The 21,101-nt window shown below is 27.4% G+C and overlaps 1 protein-coding gene across 10 annotated transcripts in view; it reads left to right on the plus strand.

Annotated features, from left to right (window-relative positions):
- The window catches only part of LOC142324285 (glycogen debranching enzyme), a 145,931-nt gene that overhangs the window by 21,941 nt on the left and 102,889 nt on the right, over positions 1-21,101 (plus strand). For 3 of the 10 annotated variants that reach the window (XM_075365203.1, XM_075365201.1, XM_075365202.1), the window contains exons 2-4: positions 3,192-3,448; positions 15,279-15,379; positions 17,836-18,046. In XM_075365203.1, the coding sequence (XP_075221318.1) occupies positions 3,306-3,448; positions 15,279-15,379; positions 17,836-18,046 (455 nt within the window). In that variant the 5' untranslated portion in view covers positions 3,192-3,305. Of the gene's footprint in view, positions 1-3,191; positions 3,449-8,172; positions 8,263-10,886; positions 11,018-11,542; positions 11,641-15,278; positions 15,380-17,835; positions 18,047-21,101 lie in introns of those variants that run through there. The other 7 variants (XM_075365208.1, XM_075365211.1, XM_075365209.1 and 4 more) reach the window with 5 other exon arrangements.

Genomic DNA, 21,101 nt, shown 5'->3' on the forward strand with positions numbered 1-21,101 from the left:
ATTCATTTACATTACAATTTTGACTTCAAATTTCAACAGTTTAATTCATTTAAGGTTAGAATAACAGTTCTCTCTTGTTACTCTTTATTTATGAACTTCTTCCAGTGTTTCTTTTCTGCTGTTGGGTTATCAGGTTGATCTTTGTTCTCTTCTTTTCCTTAAAATAATAATTATTTTTAGTATAACATATAAAGTATAATTATTTTGATTATAATTAGCTGAGATTATAAATAAGAAATGCTATTATCATGGTAATTTTTTTGTGCTTATTGTCCTCATGTAAAACAGTTGTTTTGTACCATAATACAAGATTTTTTTCTTTTTAGTTATTATTATCCTAAGGTACTTAAATTTAATTTTTAATATTAAATTTAGAGATATTTAAACTGATCATCTGTGATGGTTTTTTTATATAGATGTTTAAGTTCTACTTGTATAAAAATGTACAGTACAGCTTTGTTTATTGTAACAGGACAGATGTTATTTTTAAAAGAAAATTTGACTAATTCACAAACAGAACAGTTTTTTTAGGAGTAAAATGTATTTCACTTTATTATTAAAATCTATTCTAAATTATAACCAAAAGATTGTGTAATGTAGCACACATATATATTACAGTAACATATGTTAGAATTTTAATAATTTCAAATAATTTTTATTTGTTGGTCTAATGGAATAGATCCTCTGTTATTCAGACTTACTTTTCCTAGAATGACATTGCAGAAGATTGTAGGTAACCAGCATCTAGCTATAACTTGTACCAATAACCAGCATCCAGCTGTTGCTGTAGGTTCATAAATAATATTCTGTTTACTATGTATTTTATTTGTATAAAAACTCAATATTTTATTTTGAATTTAAGTTGTTTGATATGTATGTATATAAAAAAAAATTTGTGCAATAACTTTTAGGAGGTTTGAACATTTAACTACATGACCCAGTGTACTAGCTGTTTGTAATACATGTACACCAACTGTTATATAAAACAGTACAATATTTTTCAGTTGGAATAGTATGAAAAATTGTTATTTTTTTAAAGAAAATTGATGATTCTTCTGTTCTTGAAGAAAATTACTATTAATAATACCGAAAATACTTTATTTTCGTAATTAAGCTGTAAGAAAATATTTATTTTGCCCTTTTATGTAATGCTTATTACATCACATCTTTTTTATATTTATGCATATTACATTTAATTTTTTTTTTAATGATTGGTGGAGTATGCAAAAGTAGGTCAGTTATTGAAATTATCTAAAAAAAGAAAGATAGTAAAATGAACTTTAAAAAACTAAAAAATAAATCTTATTCCATATTTTAAAATGGCACAAAATTAAAAACAAACAACCTATTAATGTGTAATTTGATGTCCACTTAAATAAAAAATAAATTTTAAGAAGAAATAAAAGGATTCATTTTTTTTTATTTTTTAGCTTAATGTTTAAATATATTTAAAATTTTTTAATTAATTTTTATTTGGAATTTGGATAGCCATTTATAAAAACCTGTTTCAATTAAAGCTATTCCAAGAAATGGAGAAGGTGAGAACCATTATTTTAATAAAAATAACAAAAAGAATGCAACAAATTAAAGTTAATTACTATTACTACTAAGCATGAGTCAAGACTATGATAATATGTATTATTTTATTTAAAGTTTTTTGTGTTTCAAAATACTTAAACTGTTTATTATTATAATATAACAGTTAAATATTAAGTCATGATAACAAAAGAAAAATATATTCAAATTGTATGTGGGAATTCTGTAGTAACTTACCTAAAGTAAAAAAAAAAACAAATCACAGTAAAAGGAGTTCAGTCTTATATAACATCATGAGTAAGTTTCTAATATTAAACATGAGTTGAATTGAAAACTTGCTTCTTTTACCAATTGAAATTTAGCAACTGGCATAATTTGATTTTAAGGGTTTAATGAGCTGCATGCCATGAGGATCCTGGAATCTGAAATGTCATGTAAAACAGAAGAGAATGTCTATGCTCACCTACCCCTCTGCTTTTTCTCATGTCTTCCTTAACTCTATCCACCATTTACTAAGCCTCCCTCTTTTCTTTCTAACATTCTTCTCCCATTCTTCTATCAATTACTCACTTAATATGACTAAATCAAACATACTCCATTCAGTCTTCTCTACTATGATTTCTACTTCAGTAACATTTCTTATTTCCTCATTCCTATTATTAACTACTCTTGTACTTTGTATCATATTTGTGAAAAATAATTTTTATTTATTTGATATTAACTTCCTGTTTGCATTCAAATGACCCAATACTTCTACATTAAATATCAAGGTTGGTCTATGAAGTGATCTATAGTTGGTCTATGAAGTGAATACCGCACCACTTGGTATTCACTTTGTAGAAATCGTCTGTTTTCTAATCGATCATCTAGTACTTTTTTTATTATAATCTTCAACCAGTTTTATCGCCACCTCTTTTTAGAGTAGCCAATTTTGTTTTAACTGAAAGTAAAATTTTTAAGATAGTCTTAAAAACTGTTTTAATGCTATTGATTAAACTTAAAAAACTTGGCAAAATAATGATAACCTATTATATTTACTAGATGGTAAGTTAGGTAAAAGTTTTGTGGATGTTTCAACTAGTGGTAGGTTTTTAAAATTTTTTTTATAAGTTTTTATCTTTGAAAATTAAAAAAAAATTATATAAAAGAATTAAGTTATTAAAATCAATATGTTTAAATTATCAAATTAAACATTAAATTTTAAATTATCAAAGACTACTACATTTTTGTTCAATTTTTATCCATTGTTAATGAGTAAATTTAATGTTAATTTATTTTGTCTGTCTATGAAAAGTTTTCTGCAAAGAATTTAAAAAAAAATTATTGATCGTTTAAAAGAACATCAAGCTTTTCCAGTTTGGAAGAAGGAGGTTTACATAAATCAAATTACTACTATTTAAAAAAAAAAGAAAATCTATAATATTGTTTTAGTTTTTGTTGTTTATATTGTTGGTGTTTTTGTTTTATCAAAAATTAGTATAAGAAAATGAAAAGATAATTGCATTTTATTTGACTGAATTGTATTTTTTCTTTTATTAATCCCTCCAAATTAACTGAAATCTAATTTGTTTATATTTAGATAAACAGGGTTGTACTGTATATAATTTTAAAAATTACATTGGTAAAGAAACTTAATTATAATTTTCTTCAAACAGAATTTGACTTATGATCTATTGTTCTTCTGGATGAATTAATGAACTGATCAAGCAATTGCATTCTGCTGACTGAAGTTGCTGAGAACAGGAGTTATCTTTTTATTTTATGGAAAAATGGGAATTAATTCATCACGGTTAATTAGAAGGTTTGATTTGCCAGATTTTCTGGTTAAATTTTTTTATAGTTTTACGAACATTCATCGATTATTTTCATATATATTTGGATTTTCATCAAGTAAAAACAATAAACAGTTATGGTAAGAATTAGTTATAAAATTAAAATAGGGAAATTAACATGGTTATTGCATTAAAAAAATAAATAAATTTTATTAAAATTAACTTTTATGAACTTTTGTTAAAAAATTTGTCAAAATTAATTTAGAAAAATTTAGTATTTTCTTTTTTGTAATTCAATATGCATGTCCGTTTCTTTATATTATATGTAATAACATGTAAGTGTCTTTGGTTAAAAATCTTCTTTATATTTCCTGTTACAAATTAGTTTAAACAAATGATTTTTGATAATCTTTTTATTTCAGGCTCTCATTTTTTGTTAACTTGAGTATTATATAAATATTTTTTTGGGTGGAGAACCCTTGTAGAAAATGGTTTTCTAAATTTGAGATTCTTCTCTTGTTATTGGTTTTACTTTCAGTATTTAAATCTTATTTATGGTTTCCTCTAAACCAGTTAATTACTAAATTGACCAATTTTTTTATAATTGTTTCAGTTTCTTTTCCCCTCATTGACTAAAGTTTTTGATTGATAAGTCTGCAGTTCAATTTTAAATTCTTGACCCTCTGAATAATTCCTACTGTCTGCACACTGCTGACTCAAAGAGACACTCATCCCTGAAATGATTTTTAAGTCTTGTTTAAATCTGAGATGAAATGACCCTGTCATTTATAACATATTTAATAACTGTTACATAATACTACTGCTTAGATTGATTATAATTAACAGGGAGTAGTGAAAGAGCAACTAACATTACTGATGAAAAGCTCAGACGTACATGTGACTTTCTGATTACTCATATCTATCTTGCTACTCATATATATCTTGCATTGTAAGAACAGAGCATGAAAATTCCTGGTAATATTTAAATCTTTCTCATATAACTAGCCAGATGTGTTAGGAAAGTCAGATTAATTGGTAACGATCGTAATTTATATATCATTAACAAATATCTTGTTTTCAAATATAATCACTTGCAGTTGGTTTCATTCAGAATAACCAGAATACATTCTCAGAGTGCATTAGTCCATGATCGTACTGTGTGTCCTTACCACACTTACATTGTAGAGATGAATGAATTTTTGAAAGGTATCTATATTTACCAGTTACTCTATTTGTTCTAATTCTGTTTATATTAGACATATTTTATGGAAAGCTCAAAACCTGTCTTTTATTAGAAATAATTCTTGAGTATTTTGGTGAAGCTACCTATTTTTTTTTATATACATCATGTTAGTGCTATTTTTGTTGTGATTTATTAGCTAATATTTTCATACAAGCATTAGGAAGATATCCGTTATCAAAGAATTGTTTTGTCTATTTATCAGCATTTTTTAATATGGCATTGAATTGCTTTTGTAGTTTTTAAAAATCTATTATATATTGTAGTCATTGTTCTGGTTTCATTGTTATATAATTAAGCCGAAATCATGAATTCTGAGATAAAAAAAAATGAGAGCATAAGAAAAAAAGTTATTTTTATAATTATATGAGATTATTGTGAATTTAAATCATTAAATAAAAAAAATAATATGTATAATATTTGTTTTTGCTTGCATAAATTTTAAGGTAATTTCAGTTTTTCTTTACTATTGTCATTACATTCAACATCATTCTCATTATTATCATTATCATTTTCATAATCACTTTATAGATAATTTTTATGTTTCTAAGTTTAATTTGTTTAATAATAATAGTTTTAATAATAATAATAGTTTTATTTGTTTAATGATTCTTTTTGTTGTTTTATTTGTTTGTCATGCAGCTCAGATTTTTCATCCTAATGGGAAGTATACCCTTCATTGGTGTATTTTAGTTAACTAAAAAGATTTGTTAAGTACAGCTTTGATTGGTGATTATTTTTATTATTATTATTATGCTTTTACGGCCAACATGGGACCACTTAAGTCAATTTTAGTTGGATCCTTTCTGAGAAAAGCGTGTTATTTTACTCTTCCGAGCTGCCCAGTATTTCTTCATCCGATCAGATCTTGCTTTCTTTTCTTCATCCTTAAACACCCTCTTCGTTGTACTTTGTCGTTTGTCTGCCTTTTGTTTAAATCTAATGCTTTTGTCTTTTAGCTTTGTAATTTTTCCAGTTTTATTCTGTAGGTCAGTCAGGGAAATTCCCAATTCTTTCATATCTTCTCTAATTTCTTTGATCCATCCTACTTCTAGCTTTTGGAACCAGAGCTTTTCAATGATATTTCTTGACAGTCTTGTTTCCGGTGTCCTTATAAGATGACCAAAGAAAGAGATTCTCTTTTTCCGCATAGTATCAGTAACAGGCTCTATTTCTCGATACACCACCTCATTTGGCACAATCCACCATTGGCCTTCTTTTTGGTGTTTTTTATTGATACACGTTTTGACAATTCTCCTCTCTATTTTCAGAATTTTTTCAACTGGCTGACTTCTGGCTGTACTACAGTTTTATAATGTTTAAGTTTTGTTTTAGCAGAAAGGCATTTTTTGTTATATGTTGACCAAGTTAATTTTTGGGATTTAATCATTTTATTTGTCCTTTTTTGCCATGTCACTTTTTCATTTAAATTATAAGTTATTATTTCCCCTAGATATTTAAATTGTTTTACTATTTTAATTTTCTGATTGTTTACCGTAATGTGCTCTATTACCAGAGGATCTATGGCCATTAGTTCAGTTTTTTCGAAAGAGATATGAAGCCCTATCTTTTGTGCTAGGTTTTGAAGGCTCATGATTTGCGTTTTGGCTTCTTGAATATTATTTGCTAAAAGAGCGAGGTCATCTGCAAATCCTAGGCAATTTAGTGAGATGGAGTTTTTCTTAGTACCCATTTTTATATTTTTGGGATTTATTTCATACCATTTTCTCATGACAAATTCGAGGGCGCAGTTAAAAAGGAGTGGTGAGAGGCCGTCTCCTTGCCTCAATCCAGTTTTTATATAGAAGGGTTGAGAGAGTTCACCTCTGAATTTCACTCTGGACTGGGTATTGGTTAAAGTTAATTTTATCATGTTTACGAGTTTAGGGTGAAGGCCCAGGTTTCTCAGAATATTCAGCATGGATGGTCGGTGTATACAATCATAGGCCCTTTTAAAGTCGACGAAGGTGATTATTAGTTGTTTTTTCCTTCTTTTATATAAGTCCATCATAAGTCTTAGGGATATTATTTGCTCCGGGCAACCTCTCCATGGCCTAAATCCCCCTTGGTATTCCCCAAGTTCCAGTTCAAGTTGGTCTTGGCATCGGTTGTATATGATTCTCGACAGGATTTTGTATGTGCAATCCAGGAGAGATATGCCTCTGTAGTTTTCCGGATTAGTTTTATCCCCTTTTTTATGTAATGGATGAATGAGGGCTGTGGTCTAGTGTTCTGGAAGTTTTTCTTCGTTCCATATTTTCACGATGTAGGGAAGTTTTGACTGAATAAACTGATGAGTGTTTCCAGAGTTCTGCGAAAAGCTGGTCTTCTCCGCTTGCTTTGTAGTTTTTTATTTCATTTAAGGCTGCGAGAACTTCTTGAATTGTTGGCGGGTTGATATTTACCGGTGAAGTTTTAACTGGAGTTTCAGTGTCAATCTCAAAAAGCTCTGGGGAGTCGTCACAGTTGAGGAGTCTATTGAAGGTTTCTGCCAAAATTTCAGCATTTTCTTTATTGGTGTGGGCCATATTTCCTTTTTTTCCTCTCAGCATAAGGGTGGGTGGTTCATATCTTTGAAGAGCCTGACCAAAAATTTTATAATAGTCTCGGGAGTTAGTTTTATTGGAACTTTCTTTTATTTGCTGAATCAAGTTTTTTTGGGCTTGTCGTTTGGTTCCTCTTATAATTTTCTGAGTTATTTTCCTTTGTTTGGTGAATTCATGGTTAGATTCTTCAGTTTTCCGGGTTTGGTGGTTGATCCAAGCTCGGTGTCGGTCTTTGAATGCTTTGTCACATTCTTCATTCCACCATTGGTGTTTTTTTCTTGGGTTTATAGGGGCTAGTTCTTCAGCTATTTCTTTCAGTTGGGATGTCAGTTCTTTTAAATTATTAGTTAATTTGATTTTTTTTTTGTTTCTTCAAAGATGGCATTGTTTATTAATTTATGTGGATCATAAGCTCTTTTGTTTTTAGGTTGGGATTTTTTCTTTTTATGCGGGGTGAATTTTATTTTAACTGTAATTAAGTAATGGTCCGATCCAGTATCTGTTCCTGTCAAGACTTTTACATTATAAATCTCCTTGTGATATTTCCGGTCCATGCAAACATGATCGAGTTGCCATTCCCCTTTTTTCCAATCTGGGTGTTTCCAAGTCTTCAATTTGTTTGGTTTGGTGATTATTTTATTATACATTTTTCTTGTTTTGAAGATATTAATCCTTTTGGCATTCCAAATGTTATGAAATCATTATGTTGTAACAAATTTTTTCTATAATTGAAATGTTTTGAAGACATGCACTTTTTATATTTTTAATTTTTAAAATTACTATTGATAATTTTTCTATTTTGGTACGATTTAAAAAAAAAATATATGACTTGCTTTCCAATTATGCATTTAATATGCTCACAGAAGATATTTTTTTTTTACTATTATTGTGTTATTTAATGAATGGTTTGTAGATGGTACTGTTGTTATTAATGTTGAATAATGCTGTTTTTGAAATATTTGTTTGTCAAAAATTATGCAAGATCTGTATATATTAGTTTGTTAATATGTTAACATGCATTTGTTGTACATTTAGTGCTATAAATATTATATTACTAAAGTATTATTATTACTATTAGCCCATCTACAATATCGCTGGTAATGAGACTTGAGACTTGACAGTAGTTATGGAAAAATTTTCCAGAAATATATCTTCTTATACCTAGAAAGTAAGTCACATTAATTACTTCTTTAAAATTTAAAAATATATTTTATCATTTTGATTAATGAATTACATATGGTATTAATTAAGTTATTACCTGGCTGATTTAATTTTGACTATTTATTTGTTTATACTTATTATGTGTGTATGTGAATAGTAAACTAAAAATTAAAATTTTAGGTAACTTTAAATATTTGAGTTATTATTATAGCTTAGCTTTAGAATTAAGAAGAAATTCTTGAATATTTGTGTGGAATATAGTGCTTATGGTAGTAAATTGTGGACAGTAGAAAAAAACAGAAAGAAAAAATAGCATCTTTGAAATACAGCATTACAGAACAATGAAAATTGATTGATAAAATTTTTAGTGAGAGATCTTAAGATGAATAGGAGAAGAGAGAAATTTGTGGCAGATTCTTATAAAGAGATAAAACTAGGTTGGTGGGCTATGCATTAAGACATCCAGGTTTGTTTAATTTGGAAATAGAGAGATGCCTAAAAGGACACAGCTCTAGAAGAAGGGAATGACGAATATATAAAGCAGATAATAGAGGATGTAGTAAATATGTTTAGGCCAAAAGATTTGCATAGAATAAAAAGGAGTGAAGAATAATATCATAAAATCGGTTAACTGTTGACAAAAAAAGTTTTTGCAATTTTTTTATTATTGATGACCTGTGCAGAAAATAAATTATACTTTAAAATCATACACTCTTGAAGATTTCCTTTTGTGACATCATTTATATTTTTTTTTTTGCCATTACTTCACACTATAATTCATTTACATCTGACCATAAAACATTAAATTATAAATGTATATGCTTTACTCTATTGTACATGTTACAGTTTTAATCATTATGTCTGGGTTTTAATTATTAACAGTCATTCATTAATTCAGATCTATATGAGGGATAAACTACATCCTGTTATAACTTGTTGGTTTTGTAATGCCTAGAATGCCATCAAAGTTAGTGGTAGGTACAATTAATTACTTGGTGTTTGACTAATGTTAGATATGTGCAGTACTATTAAATATGCAGTATTATTAACCTATAAGGCAGGAGTATTAACTAATTTTTACATTCTTGCCGAATATACCAGGAATCTATATTAAAAGAGAAAGTATGGTGATTGTGTCAATAATGGAGTATAGGGTTTATTACAAATCTGTATGTTTTTGGGTCCAACTAGTTCACCTAGACCAAAAAAATGTATGTAGTGTGTTGCACTGCCTTTGGTCTTATATCTTTTGATTGACCAAACCGATTTTCTTCAAATTTGGCGCAAATATTTCTATATATGGGGCACTGATCTTAATTTTTTTCAAAATTTGTTAATGAGTAGAGGTTTATTGTGAAAAAAACCAATTTAAATAACCTTTGTTGGATGGGGTGTTGGTAGATTTAGAGAAAACTGTACTTAAGCAAATTTGTTTAGCTAAACCTATGTATAAATATTTTTAGAAAATTTTATTCCCCACTTCTAAAAAATATAATATTTCATTTTTTGTTTTTTTGGTCTCTTAATTTTTATTATTAAAAAAAGTAAAAATAAATATTTTTTTTTTGCCACTCTAAGGACAATTAAAATTTTAAATAATTTTGGTCATTATAATATATCCTGGACCCAAAATAAGAAGCTATTTTTTTGATAGGTTTAAATAATTCTTTTTATAAATTTATTTATTTTTTGTTAAGGATCACTGCTTAAAAAATTTCCTAAATTGATTTTGGAGCCCCGAAATTCAAAAATTTTTGCCCGTTGAACTGGGGCCCCAAATTTTGAAAAAATTTGAAAATTTTTTTTGTTACTTATTTAAATGTTAATTATGAAAATAAAAATAAGACTTTTAATGAGTGAATTGCAAAGATTTTTCAGTGTAGCCAGAAAAAAATTTAAAATTTTAAATCGGTTTTATATTAAAATTTCATAATTATTTAATTGTAGTTATTCAGAGGAGATTTACAATTCAGATGTGTTTGTATACGAATGTAGCTATCAGAATGAATATTGAATTGATCATTATAGATCCTACCGTCAGCTGTTACGCAGATTTTATGCAGTTTGCTTAATTTTCTTTAATAAAAAATTCCACATACATTTTAAAATTGCCAGCCAAAAAAAAATGTCTTGAGTATAGATTTTTGAATGCATTAATAGTGTATAATGTAATATATTTGTTCAATATGTTGTAAACTATAATTTGACTTTTTTAGTTTCTTTTTTTTTAAAATGACTTAAAAATAGTTTGAAGACACAGTTTTGGAAAGTTTTATTTGACTTCTTTACAGTTAAGCTGCAAAAATAAAATCTTTATTTTTATTGAATATGTAATGTGAACTTAACCAATATTACAAACATTTTTTTAGTAAAAAAACTTTTTTACTGTAATGTTAAATAATGTGCAGAAAAAGGTGGGTATTTTATTATTAGATTGCCACTCAGGATTTTTTCTGATAATCTTAAATAGACAAAAAATAATACATTTAAATAAGAAAAGAGCAGAATTTCAGTATTTCTAAAAAAATTTGATCGAATATGTTTACATGTTAAGTAAACTACAAAAAAAGGTGTTATTAAAAATAAACATTTGCATTTTATTTCTTTCAGATTTCATGTTTTTCATTTTACTTTATCCCACTATGAAGCAGTAATTAATTTCATAAATAAATATGTCAACTGAATTTATAAAGGATTATATTTGCTTGCAGTTTAATTCCTGGTCTTACAAATTTGAAAATAATAAATCTTTTAATATGGAGGTAAAACACATTGAAACAAATTAATGTCAATGAATCATATTTCTTGTAACACAATTATTGCATTATACATTAACTGTCATTTATTTAATGATATTAATGCTTTATTTTTATATTCAGCATATTATAAGTTTCAGCAAATCTCTTTGAAGTACTGTTTAGTTTTAAGATGAATTAATAATCAATTAATGTATTTCTAGTACTATCAGTCACTGAAATTTAAAATGTTGTTAATCTGATACTTAAATGTAGTTGTCATCATAAAATGATGAGTTTTAAAATGAAATTTACAGTGGTTTCAAGTTATTAGAAAAAATTTCAAGTCTTTGTTACTGCATCTCTTTTGAAGTAGTACCTTTGTTTCTATCAATTAGGTTAGAACAATTTTTTTCTTTAACACAGTATTATGAATGGATATTATTTTATTGCACGCTTGTAGGCATGTGGTAGTGGGTATAAGTGGCATGAAATATTGTAATTTTATCATGTGTAACTTGCTCATATATCATTAATAACAAAAACCTTTTGTTGGCGTGGTCTTGTATTCTCCTTACACTGGTTTTGTCTTTACTTATTTTTAAATCTCTCTTTTATGCTAGTCATTGTTGTATCTGGAGCATTGACAGGTGGTGTATGCATTTTTTATTATTATCATGTTTTATTTATTTTGTATTTATAGATTAGTATTGAAATGTTTTTAATTTATATATTAATATTTTAGTAATTGCATTGTTACTAATGTACATGTTTTCTTGAATAGTTTTCTAATACGTAACAATTCTTTGGTTCAGTATATTGCAAAAAATGGATAATCTTTCATCATTCTATTTCATTGTAATGTTAATTATCTCATTTTAATTGTACACCTGTCTGTTCTAAAATGATACTAGTAAAAGAAAGTAGAAAAATATATGATAAGCATTAATTAAATTTTTTATGTATAATAGTTTTTATTTGATTGATAGAAACCTTATGTTATTATTACAACCATTTTTTAATTATTTTTTGTAACATATCTGATTATGTTTATGATTAACACACACATGCACCCGCGCACGCACACACGCGCGCGCACACACACACACACACAGAGAGAGAGAGAGAGAGACCTTTCAATTTATTTGTTTTTTAAGTAAAAAAAATACATTATATATATATATATATATATATATATATATATATATAAAAGTTTTAATTAATTAACCATCTTAATAGAGTAATAAAATGATTCACCTTTGATGAGAGATGTCTTTTGATCTTCAGTTGTAATTTTTAATTTTAACATATGTATATATAAAAAGGTTTTTGATTTTAGATTAATTTACAGTATTATAATATTTAAAAATAATAACTGTTTCTAATTTTAGTTGTAGTTAAAAATTAAAACCGAAGATGGTCTTATGATCAAAAGCTATCTTTCCTTGTCAACTTTTATTATTTTATCTTGGTAGTTAATTTATTTTTATTGATATTAATAATTAATAAAGTATAATGGATACTTCATTTTAATTGTTTAAAAAAACTTTTATGTTTACAAAATTCTCTTTGTCTTTTTTTGACATAAACTCTTTTACTTGTTAAAATTTAATTGTTGAGTTTTATTCAAAAGTTAAGAGATTTAACTAAACATGACTGAAAGACCATACTTGTTTTATATTATTTAAAAAAAAAAAATTGTATGAATATGGTTAACATCATTAAGATATAAATAGTATTAAGAAGAAGTAGTAATGCAGTATGAAAATGATCTTGTTAAAAACAGCAACAAAAGTGTTTAAATATACATATTAAAATTATTTTTTTACTATACTTTGATAAAGTGAACAACAAAAATGTCTTGTTTTGATGTCAGACAATCCATTTTTTTTACCACACAATATAGTGTTTTAAATAGAATTTAATTTTTAAGAGAAAAATGTTATACCTACAGTCTGTAATTATCTACTACTTAAAATGTCCTTTACTCCTAATTAGGTTTTATTCATCGTTCAGAAAAGTTTCAGCAAGTATACTGAACAATTTTTTTTTATTTCTTCATTGTGAATTCACATTATTAATTTATGTGTTTTTTTTTGTGATTCAGTGAACTTTTGGCTTCTTTGTATGATAATTCCAAAAACCTTTCAACTGAACTAATATTGAAAGAGTTTAAGATTTTCATGGATATTGAAGCACTGATGTGTTTTCGTCTTTTAAAAATTTTATCATTGTTTTAGCAGTGTAGTGGATTTAGTGCATAACACTAAATTTTGTCAAAAAACTTTCTTTCCTTATGGAAATACATGTGACAAATTTTGCCTACAGAATCTATGTCATAATATATTCATCGCTTTTCAGTGTACAAGTTTGGGCATAAAATGATAGCTTTCAAGAAATAAAAAAAATCCAAAACCTTTTTTATTTGCATGTATTCAACTATTTTGAATATGTGTTAGTGATTATTTTAATTTTTCATTTGATGCCTTATTTATGTCAACAGCCTTTGGCCTTAAATGTTGAAGAACAACACTTCAAAGCTATTGAGCCTTTTTCCCAGTTACTGACATTAAGAACTGCTTTATAGCTGATCATTGAGCCTTCCATCCAGTTGCAAGCAGTCTATTAAGCAGCTGTCACATCTATATTTCTTTCAATTCTGTGACAGGTAGTCTAGGGTTAATTTTCCTTTTTTTTCACTTATCTTGTCTTATGAAAACGCTTTTTTCTGCACCTTCACTTGCCCTTTCTTTGAATTTAAACAAGTTTTTTTTTAATTGTTTTAAATTCATTCTTGGTAACTGAGCCATTGAGTTTGAGTTTTTTATAACATTTTTTTTTTAGTTTATATAGTTTTTGACTGACAAATTCAGAAAAAGTCATATCACACCTGTGTGCTCTGACAGAAAAACTAGTTTGAAATGTTTCCTGGGCATCCATTATTTTGTGTTCATTACTCAGAATATAGAAACATGAAAATGTGATTTTAAATCTCTAAATTTTTACAAATGTGTCTTAATATATACCAGATACTAAAATCAACAAAAATATAATTTTGTAGTTCTCTGAAAACATAGAGAGTGGGTATGGTTAAGCTGTAGAGCCGCAGCAATATAATAAAGAATAAATTTCCCACATTTAGATTAATTTGCATCCTGTTTGTAACTATAATAAAAGTGTTTGTATTTGTTTTTTATAGGATGCACAAAATAAATTTAAGAGCTTTCTAATTCCAGTATTTAGCTTGGTGTTTATATTTTTGTAAATGTGGGTATAGTGATATTGTATGTTTCAATCATAGTAAATAAAGACCATTAGTTGTTAGAAGGGAATTAATCCCTCAGTGATTTGTTTGAGCACTTTCTCTAATGGTACCTATATTAATGTATTAGAATTGTGAATATACAAGTTACAGCCTTGTCGTTCATATGCACTAAACATTAATTATAAAACACACACGCACACACACACACACACACACACACACACACACAAATTTTGCATCCAGAAATTACGTTTAAAGATGCAAAGTTTTTTATTTGTTTAAAAAAAAATCCTAAATTATGATCTGTTGGACAGTCTATTTTTTTTGTGCTGAATCACGTTATTTTAGAACAATATAAAGCAATAGTTTAGTCTAACAATATCTTAAATTTAAAGATTACTCTTCTGTGCTGTACCTACCATTCTTTTGTTTCTGCTTTTCAATCCTGGAAGGAATGTGTAACACTATGTTTTCCATATGATAAGCCATTGATACTGCAATTAATCACCGTGTTGTTCATCTCTTCTCAATGTAGAAAAATATCGTTACTTGTATTTTTTCCGTGGTACACTGACATTGGACTCATATTTTAAGATCTTACTATCACAATAACAGATAATTAAGTAATGAATCATTATTCAAGTATACAGAATTTATGAGGTTGTGAATGATAAAGAAGAAATTGTTAGCCTTCTAATTGGGAAAAATGAAAATACCTCTTTAATGTTTGAATTCCCCTTATATAACTCTGCTGATGGTGTATTGTAATTCTATCATTGTAGGGAGTTGTGTGGTAGGAGAGAATTGGTGGAAACAAGTTAGAAGTGAAAAGCGTCAACTGTATATTTGCTTTAAAATTATTCCAAGTATGATTGCACTATCTAATATTTTTTTAAATTTTTTAATAATTTTTTTTATCAGACTGTAACAAAATTATTCATAAATACATAGTTTAATTTCTTCACTCAAGTTTTATAATTATATTGTAAGATTTTATTTTTTTTTTAAACATTTTTTTTCCAGTGAATCTTCTAGCAGTATTACAATGTGTGAAGATACAGTGAAAACATTATTTCTAAATGATGGTGAGCACCAAGATGGGACTGTTTATCGGTTAAAAAAAGGTGAACTTTCTTTACTTCTTGTGATAAAACTTGTGTTTTCTATGCATATATCATATTTTATGTAAATTACATATAGTTATGTCGTATTTTTCTTCTTGATTTATTGAATAATGTTATTAATTTTGTTTTACCTGCAATTTTCAGTATAAAACCACTATTATACAATTAATTTTTTAACTTTTATTAAATAAGAAATATTTTTAAATTAATCATAGCTTTAGTATTTTCCTTTTTCAATTATATGTCTATATTCATTCATTCTCGTGGATCTATTTTCTATATAATCAGTTCCTATCTTAATGAATTTTTTTTTTTTTTAGTTTGTCTTTGGTTTCTATTTTTAATTTGTGAGATATAAGATAGATGTTTCAATGAGTATGTGACGTGATGTATGGATTTTGAACACACACTTTTGGGGAAAGCATTAAAATCCCATTGATGAGCGTAAACCATTATTAATGTATAATAGGTATTCAGATCTAGATGAAATCATCCTTTGATTTCTGTAGGATCAATTCACATACTGTTTATATTGTCTAATTCTTCCTTCATTTAATCAAATTTCAAAAGCCTTAAATATGAATTAATCAATAATTTGTTTTATCACAAAAATTGTTTTCACATTTTAACTATTGTCTATTAGGCATTCAGAAAGGATGCAATCCTTTGATGGAAAGTATAAATTACACATTGGTTAATTTTACATTACTTTCTTTGCCTAATGGCAGTATTACATTCAAGCTTAGCTGCACATAATACTTGAAATAACTTTGTTATGACTAGCCTGATTTTCACCCTTTTTTGATATTGTATCAGCTTGATGATAAAACAACAGGATGAGACTGTGCTTATTATAGAGAATTATTTGGTTAATTGACATAACTGATATTACACTTGTTGTTGCCTTGATGGTTGAGTTTCATACCTTGAATCCGATTGTTGAGAAAAAAAAAGTGTGTATATATATATTTCAATATTCTTTTTCTGAACATATTTTACTTCCAAGAAAATTAAATGAAGTAATAAGAATAAAGAAACTGTATTATTTTGACAGTTTTAAAGTGCATTTTACCTTTAAACACAAGTGTAATTTTAAAGCATTATAGATTGGAAACCCCTTACCATTCCAGGTCCTAAGCTTTATAGTCCCCTTAATTAACACATATTGTTATTTAAAGTATTGTTTTCTAAAAATTTTCTACTTCTTAAGGATACTTAAAACTTTAATGTAATCAAAATGTTTTAGCTCCCTTCATTATAAAAAATTGATGTATTTTTATATTTGAACAGTTAATTTTGGAATATATTCTGATTTCAAGAACTAACATAAACTCAGTGTGTCAAAGAGTTAGAACAATTTGTCCCCCAGCGTCTTTCAGTTAAACAAGATTAAATCATTAAAAATTAAACAATCTTAATTAACATTTATAGAAAAATATGTACAGGTGATTTTAAATTGCATGGCAGTATTTTGTGAACTGATTTGGAACATTAATATAATAATAACAGCACAACAATAATATAAGTCTGCAAACATTTTGTTTTCGAGTTATACCTAAGTGAAATATTTCACTTTCATTTTTGCTCTAAGCATAAAATAAAGCCAGACTGAAATTTTTGAACCCAAATTAATGGGCAGATTTGGTTGTTTTATGTTTTTGATTTAAAGAATTGGATAAAATAGGTTCCAGAACTATATCTCTATTAGTTTCTGAGAAAATTGTTGCTAAGCCTGTAATATTTGTGTAAAAAAAAACATTTCTTAGTTTGTTATAAATTAACTTTGTTAAATTGCCAATAAATAAATAAAATTTTTTAACAGAATTTGTAGAAAATTTTATTATAAGAAAATTAAAAATGAAATAAAGTCACTAAAATCAAAATCAGGTTTCAGAAATTCAAAGCAAAACTGATCAAAATGGGTTAGAAAAATGTTAACATTTTAAACAAAACAAAAATCTTCTTTATAATTGAATATTTTTCAAAAAAAATTGCCAAAATACATTTGTTTGAGTGAAAAATTCTGAAAAATAAAATATTTTTGTGAAAACACTTTTTCTTTTAATTTTGATCAAGGATTCTTCTACTACACATAATAGAAGTATCTCAAGATTGTATTTTTAATTTGTTTTTTATATAAAGATTTATATGTAGATTTATATGTAAAGATTTATTTAAAACATAAATTTCTTCTGTGAACAGATTTTGGTAGTGCACTGACCAGTTAGAAGCCAGTTAGTATGCCTAACTGCCAATCCCTTATTATATGTAGGTTATGTATTGCCTCGGCTTATTGTGATTGGTAAATCTGTAATAATGACTTCTGTCTAGACTGTAATAAATTAACTGTCCAAGTTTAACTGTTATAATTGAGTCATTGAAAAAGTTTTGAACTTCTTAATTCGTTATCTTATCTTTACACATTTGTAGTCTTATATTCTTGTTTTAATTTAAAGGTTGGACTCTTGATCTAAGAGTTGGTCCTACTTTATTTGGAAGAAAAATAACCGTTTATTGTAATATACCTGCTGGCGATGCACAGTTTTTTCGTAATCAATATCGAGCTTTAACATGGGAAGGTGCTGCCCATGACGATACTGCCCGTTATTGTCGTGTACATCTGGGGAATTCTGGATCATTTCATTATTATTTTATTTATGATGATAGGTGAGTAATATGTATGTATTTTTATCATCATATTTTTAAAAAAAAGTATACATTAATTGTTTGATATATAATTTAGTTTATAAACCTTTTTTTGAACTTTGAAAAACTTTCTTTTTTTAAAAATATATTTCAAAATTTCAGTTGAAAGATAAATAGAATTGGTAAAATTTATATTCTTATCTTGACATAAAGTATGCTTGTAATGCAAGATTTATTTTTTGTTGCTGTAATGGCAAGCATTTCATAATATGCAAGTACATATTATTAGTATACTTGTGTCAAAGAAAATTTCAAATTTTTTCCATATGCACGTGCATTTATCTTGTTGTTTGTGTTTTGGTGTTGAGAATTTATTGACTGAATAATTCCAAGTATGCAATTTAATTTTGGATCAACTGACTTCAAAAAAATAGAGGTTTTCAATTGTTTTTGTAGTTATTCTTTTCTTTTTTGTGTTTAAGTTTGACTCTTCAATAAATGGATCAGTTTAGCTAATTATATTGTTTAGTTTTGAGGAAATTTCTCCGGTAGTTTACAGATTAACTCAAGTCAGAAATTTATGAACTAGATTTAAATAGAATGCTTAGAGATATTTTTGTTTTTGTTGTTATTAATACTATACTGGATTGTTATATCACTATGATATACATGTACAGCATAAAGTAATTTTGTTGTTTAACATATTTTTGTTTAATAATTTTAGAATATTAATTGGGAAATTTAATTGGGGAAGTAAAAAGATATTTTTATCCTAAATTAATCTATTCTGATATTACAATTATTTCCTCATGAAAATTCTAGGGAATTAATTGAGAAAATTGTAGACATTTTTTTGGAAAATTTAAGTTAAAAAATAATGGAAATATCTGAATTCTTGATACCTCACACTAACAATATTGCTATCTCATTTTTATATATGGCCCTTTAATTATTTTTATCAAGATGTTTTCTCAACTTTTGCATTTATATAAATGGTTGTTTTTTTATGTGGTCAGTACAGTAATATAAAAATATAACTAAAGAAAATGTAAAGTACACAGAAACAAATGTTATCAATTTAAAAAGAAACACTAAAATAAAAATAAAAAATTGATGTGGACACCACATGACTTCCTTGTATACCTATTAAATTACATATACAATTTTTTTTTCTGCACTTCATTTAAACTTATTTCATTTGAAAATGAGATACAATCCTCTAACTGCATTGAGCTACACAATTGCATTTTGGTAGACGCCACATTGCATCACATTTTTTGTGGTGTCCATATCAGCATTTTATATTAGTTTATATATTAATTTTGTTTCACATTGCAGTAGTACGTGGTGTAAGTGAGAACCTCTCGGATCCATAACCATGCACACATCGGTTCGAATCTGACTTCATAAACATATATATTTTTTTAATTTAAATGTATTGATTTATTAATAATTATTAACCCCTGTAAAAATTTTTGAATTAAAATGAAAAGCACATAAAATTTTATTTCACTAATAACATCTGATTTTTTTTCATATTTTTTTTAATCAGAGGTTAATAATTATTAAAAATCAATAATTTAAATTTAAAAAAAAGTTAAAAAAAAGGAAATGAAGTCGTATTCGAACCCATTTGCCTTCCCTTTGTAAGAACTAAATAGTTCAATAATTAAAATTTTATGTGGTTATAAATCTGGAATCAATAAAAATAAGTACCATTTATGATATAACCAAAATCCAACCACCGATGACCAAAATCCAAAATTTGGATTTTGGTCTGTTTTGGACACTTTTGGTCCAGTCAATTGCAATAAAAAGGGAAGGTGCACAATTAGATGTTACAACAGTCTAAATCCAAAATTTCAGTATTCTACAGCTAATTGTTTTTGAGTTATGCGACATACATATGTACATACCTATGTACAGACGTCACACCGAAACAAAATGGATTCAATCCCTGAATCCATTCTGGAATTATAAATTTTGACCATCCAGTCAAAATGGATATTTCCGTTGAAATCTGAAAACCGAAATTTTTTGCGATTACAATACTTTCCTCCTCTATGAATCATGAGACCTTGCCGTTGGTGAGGGGGCTTGAGTGCTCAGGGATACAGAGTAGCTGGACCGAAGGTGCAACCATATCGGAGAGGTATCTGTTGAGAGCCAGACTAAGGAATGATTCCTGAAAGAGGGCAGCAGCTCTTTCAGTAGTTGTTAGGGGCGTGAGTCAGGACGACTTAAACGGCCGTATCAACATCACTCAGTCCTCTGAGTACTGCGCAGCTGAAAGCAATGGAAAACTACAGCTGCTTTTTTTCCAAGAAAATGTGGCTCTGCATTTTCACATATACAATAATGGAGGCACCTTCCTTGGTAAAATATTCCGGAGGTAAAATAGTCCCCCGTTCGGATCTCCGGGTGGGGACTACTAAGGAAGGGGTCACCAGAAAATTAAAAAATAACATTCTACGAGTCGGAGCGTGGAATGTTAGAAGCTTAAAAAAGGTTGGTAGGCTAGAGAATTTAAAAAGGGAAATGGATAGGGTAAACGTGGATATAGTAGGAATTAGTGAGGTTCGGTGGGAAGAGGAAGACGACTTTTGGTCGGGTGACTTTAGAGTAATTAACTCAGCGTCAAATAATGGGCAGGCAGGAGTAGGTTTCGTGATGAACAAGAAAATAGGGAGGAGAGTGGAGTATTTCAAGACGCATAGCGATAGAGTCATTGTAATAAGGATAAATTCAAAACCTAAACCGACAACGATTGTTAACGTCTATATGCCTACAAGCCCCCATGATGATGATGAGGTAGAATGTGTATACGAAGAGATTGATGAAGCAATTAAACACGTAAAAGGGGATGAAAATTTAATAATAGTTGGAGATTGGAATGCAAGCATTGGAAAAGGCAAGGAAGGAAATATAGTGGGTGAATACGGGCTGGGCAAAAGGAATGAAAGAGGGGACCGACTTATAGAGTTTTGCACGAAGTATAATTTAGTAATTGCCAACACCCAATTTAAAAATCATAATAGAAGAATATACACTTGGAAAAAGCCAGGCGATACTGGAA

This window comes from Lycorma delicatula, chromosome 4, assembly GCF_047948215.1.
Source record: "Lycorma delicatula isolate Av1 chromosome 4, ASM4794821v1, whole genome shotgun sequence".
Classification (NCBI taxonomy): domain Eukaryota; kingdom Metazoa; phylum Arthropoda; class Insecta; order Hemiptera; family Fulgoridae; genus Lycorma; species Lycorma delicatula.